We start from the raw sequence: 4,520 nt of genomic DNA, 5'->3' as shown, positions 1-4,520 counted from the left end.
ACCCAGGTACCCTTTCAACCCCATAGGCCCTTCGTCTCCTTTCTCTCCTTTGATGTCTTTCATTCCTGGCTGGATGATGGGGGGTGGGCCTGGGGGCCCGGGGTCCCCGCGGCTGCCTGTGAGGGAACAGGATGCGTCTCACTGTGGGCCTCTGGGGCTCTGGCCCGCTGTCCCGGCAAGCGGGTCCTGAGAGGCTCTGGCCTCCGGCGGCACCAGCCGGGCCTCTGAGGGAGGCTGAGACTGTGGGAAAATGCCCGTCTTCTCCCACGGCCCCTTCTCCACGCCAGCCGAGGGCGGACCCGGCCGCCAACCACCATGGACCTTTAGGGCATTTTCATCACCCCGGGAAGAAGCCCTGTGGCCATCAGGGGTCACCCCCAGTGCTCCCCAACCCCAGCCCCAGGAGACGGCTATCCACGCCCCGTCTCTAGGTCTGCCTGCTCTGGACGATCACACAAAGGGAAGCAGATGACGTGTGGCCAAACGTTCCCAAGTGTCACTCATGTGGCAGCATGTATGAGACCCTGGGTCTTCACTGCTGGCGGTCGTTGGCGTGATGCCACATTTACCCGCAACGTGATATGTGCCCGGGGGTGTTTCTGGCTTTGACTGTTAGAATAGCGCTGTTCTTTTTTTTTTTTAAAGACAATTTTCTTTTTGTTTTTTAATTTTTTTTAAATATATATTTTTTTAATTTATTTATTTCTAGGAGAGAGAGAGACAGCATGAGCAGGGGAGGGTCAGAGAGAGAGGGAGACACAGACTCTGAAACAGGCTCCAGGCTCTGAGCTGGCAGTCAGCACAGAGCCCGACGCGGGGCTCGAACCCACGAACCGCGAGATCATGACCTGATCGAAAGTCGGACGCTTAACCGACTAAGCCACCCAGGCGCCCCTGAAAAGCGCTGTTCTGACAGTCTGTAGGCACCGCATGTTTCCACTCTCTCGGGCGTGCAGCCGGGACAGGAACGTGCTGGTGCCTATGCGGCCTTCGTAAGGCACCGCCAAGCTTCTCGACCGCGTTTCACGTTCCCACCAGCAGCGTGTGATACGCACGCTCTCATTAGCACGTGTTGTCATAATTACAACTGTGCTGACCCTTCTGGAAGAATGGTGTCTGAGCAAGAGTCCTGAGTGTGGCTGCTGGAACACACTTCCTGAACAAGGAGCCTCACACGTGGGGTCTCACACCAGGGGTTGGGCCTCCCATCTGTGGTCACCGTCTCGTGGGCGTGGTCCTTCCACAGGTAACACGGGGTCCCCATTTGTCAAACGGCACTCGCCTCCTTGGGAGCCTGTCTTCTGCTTTTCACCCGGCCTCACCCAGCCCCGCGCTCACCACGGGAGAGCCATGGCGGGGTGGCGTCTCTCAGGATGCACGGTGATATCCTTGATGCTGCCACCATTTTGTTCTTAACGGTTTCCTTTGTGTGAAATAAACAGGCCACAGGGACGTGATGTGCCTATGGCGACTGTGGCTAATCAGACCGACCTGTGCATCTGAAAGTCACTGAGATCCTAGATCTGGACAATTCTCATTGTAAGAAAAAATTCTGTGACCGTGTGTGGTGACAGATGTTAACTAGGCGTACGTGGTGACCATTTCACAGCATATACGAGTAACCATGATGCCTTGCAGCTGAAACTCATGATGTTTGCAATTACAGCTCAGTAAAAACTTCTGTTGAATCCCAGCAAAGAAGCTTCCCTGATGATACTGCTGCTGGGTTGAGGCAGGAATAAAGCCTCTGGTCTTTGTTACTTTCCTTCTTTTCCTTTCTTTTTTCTTTTTTTAAATGTTTGTTTAGTTTTGAGAGAGAGAAACAGAGAGAAACAGAGTACAAGCAGGAGAGGGGCAGAGAGGGAGGGAGACACAGAATCCGAAGCAGCTCCAAGCTCCGAGCTGTCAGCACAGAGCCCGACGCGGGGCTCGAAACCACAGATCTGAGATCATGCCCTGAGCCGAAGTCAGACGCTCAACCGAGCCACCCAGGCACCCTGGTTTCCTTCTTTCCTAATTGTGCGCAGCTTTGGGCTCCTGGAAGTGCGCCCCAACCCTGTGAGAACGACGTTAAGAGAGGCGGACATACCTTTCACACCAGGCTCGCCAGCCAGACCCTTCAGTCCTGGAATTCCAAAAAATCCGGCCTCTCCCTTGTTTCCCGGAAGCCCGGCTCTTCCCTTGAGCCCCACCATGCCTTGGAAACCGTCCATCCCGGGCGAGCCTCTGCCACCTTCAGAGGGAACCAGGGAAGTGCAGGGTTAGGCCGGGGTTAACACGGCGTATTTCCGTCTTGCTCGCAGGTAACGTTCCTGCGGAGTGGCCCGGAGAGGGGGGCTCCTGACCTCAACCAGGGATTTCCGGGGCCCCATCCCTTAGGGGCTGGTGAGCTCGCCCACCGACTGTTCCTGGGGACAAGGCATCAGGCAGATATACGCGGTCACATGAGAGAGACGCGGCGAGTAGGCCCACGGGCCACGGGAGACGGGACAGCAGGATGCGAACACCCCGGCCTGGGAGCCCGCACAGGACCGCGGGGCTGACGTCACTGTGTGGACCCACGGTCACGGGCCGGGGCTCCCCTCCTAGGAAAGTGGCCTTGGTGGGTGCAAATACACCCACCCTGGTGGCCAAGCGCTTGCCTTGGTTTCGGGTTTGTGTCAGCCATGCGGCCTCGGGCCGTGCAGCCGGCCTCCGGAGGGGCCTCCCCGCGAATCTCCCATGCAGACCCCAAGTCCCGCTCCCTCGCTCTTGGGGATCTAGGACGCGGCACTGGGGGCATGTCCGTCACACCCAGGCTGGCAGCGCCGGCTGGCTTTCCCAGGCAGGAGGCCTCCCGGGGGCCGAGAGGGGGGCTGGCCTCTCCTGCAGCCGTCCTGAGTCCCGGTCACCCCGTGGCCCCCCCGGGGGAGCCCCCCGCCTGCCGAGTCTTACCTTTGGGGCCGGGGGCCCCTGGGATGCCGCTCATTCCTTTGTACCCGGGACCTCCTGGGGGACCTCTCTCACCCAACAAGCCAGGGTCACCTCTGTCGCCAGAGAGACCCTTCATGCCCACGGGGCCGGGGACGCCTGTGTCGCCTGGGTCCCCTCTGTCCCCAGGCAGACCTGAAAGTCAGGGGAGGAAGGAAAGTAGAAGAACATGAACAAACGTGGAAGAGCTAAATGCTTCCCAGACCCCTCTCCCTGGACAGCGCCCCCGCCCCCGCCCCCAGGACCTTCCAGCCTCCAGGTGAGGGCCAGGTGGTCTCTCTGAGGGGGCCTGGGGGTGGCCTCTGGCCTCCCCTCCGGGCTTCCTGCCCCATCCCCCCAGGGAAGTTCCTGCTCTTCCTCCCCATTTCTGTCCCTTTCAGAAAGCACGTGATTTCCCCTCCTCAGAGCAGAGCCGCCATCCTGCAGTGGAAATTTTGTGTTTCCCCTAAGTGAAGTCTTAGCCCGACCCCGACACGCAGCAGGCGCGAAGCGAGCGGGTCTCTCGGTGGAAGGCGTGTCCTGTTCCTGGAACGCGTCACCGGCGGAACTCTGTCTCCCCTGCCCCCCCCCCACCAGTTCGTATGTTGAAATCCTAACTTAGGGGCGTGTGAGTGCATCTGAAGATAGTGCCTTTAATGAAACCGGCATGGGTCCTCATCAGGTGTGACCCGTGTCCTAAGAGACCAGGACCTACACACGGGGGGGACGGCCATGCGGACGAGTGGCGGCTGCCCTGGGTGGGTATTTTCTGAGTCCTCTGCAGCTCTGGGCCAGGGTGGGGAGGGGGGTTCCTTGGGGCCCAGGTTGAGAACTCCCCAGGGGAGGTGGGGGCTAGTTCACTTGTCGGTACCAGTGAGGTCACGCCCCACCCTCCACGGGACAGGGGATCCGTACCTTCGCGGCCTGGGGCGCCTGGCAGCCCCAAGGGCCCCTCCTGGCCGGGAGCTCCTTCGAAGCCGTGCTGTCCTGGTGGCCCGGGCGGGCCTGGCCGGCCCGAGGGTCCCGGGAAGCCCGGCTGGCCCTTCAGCCCCGGCATCCCCGGCATGCCCTGGCTTCCTGCGGACACCAGACAAGCGCCCTGAGGCCCCCGCAGGGGTCACGGCGCAGCCCCGGCCCCGCAGGCTGGTTCCCTGCAAACAGGACGCTTACTTCCTAGGCTGTGAGCAGCCCGGAAAACGCACCAAGTATTAAGGTCAGATTTCGGCGGCGCGGGCTGTCCCCNTCCGCCTCTAGCCACACAAACGCGCCGGGGACGGGGGCCTGCAGACCTCGCCCCTCGCCCGCAGCTCAGGTTTTGGCTTTTTATTCCAGTTGACATAACAGTTTGAGCATTTTGCCACATTAAAAAACATTCTTTACGTATATTTTTTCAGTTTCTTTTCAGAGAGAGCGTGAGCGTGTGGGGGAGGGGCAGAGGGAGAGAAGAATCCCAGGCGGGCTCCGTGCCGTCATCGAGGAGCTGACGCGGGGCTCGAACTCACGAACCGTGACCTGAGCCGAAACGAAGAGTCGGACGCTCAACCGGCTGAGCCCCCAGGCGCCCCCCCCCC

At 60.3% G+C, this 4,520-nt stretch overlaps 1 protein-coding gene across 1 annotated transcript in view; it reads right to left on the bottom strand.

Moving 5' to 3' along the window:
* The window catches only part of COL4A2 (collagen type IV alpha 2 chain), a 162,884-nt gene that overhangs the window by 16,547 nt on the left and 141,817 nt on the right, over positions 1–4,520 (bottom strand). The window contains exons 29-32 of the mRNA XM_077754005.1: positions 3,865–4,026; positions 2,935–3,105; positions 2,090–2,233; positions 3–116 (exon numbers count right to left, since the gene is read on the bottom strand). Coding sequence (XP_077610131.1) covers positions 3–116; positions 2,090–2,233; positions 2,935–3,105; positions 3,865–4,026 — 591 coding nt within the window. The remainder of the gene's footprint in view (positions 1–2; positions 117–2,089; positions 2,234–2,934; positions 3,106–3,864; positions 4,027–4,520) is intronic.

This window comes from Crocuta crocuta, unplaced genomic scaffold, assembly GCF_008692635.1.
Source record: "Crocuta crocuta isolate KB4526 unplaced genomic scaffold, BGI_CrCroc_1.0 scaffold31, whole genome shotgun sequence".
Classification (NCBI taxonomy): Eukaryota; Metazoa; Chordata; class Mammalia; order Carnivora; family Hyaenidae; genus Crocuta; species Crocuta crocuta.
The sequence above is the reverse complement of the archived record's forward strand: the minus strand, read 5'-3'. Positions and strand labels throughout refer to the sequence as shown.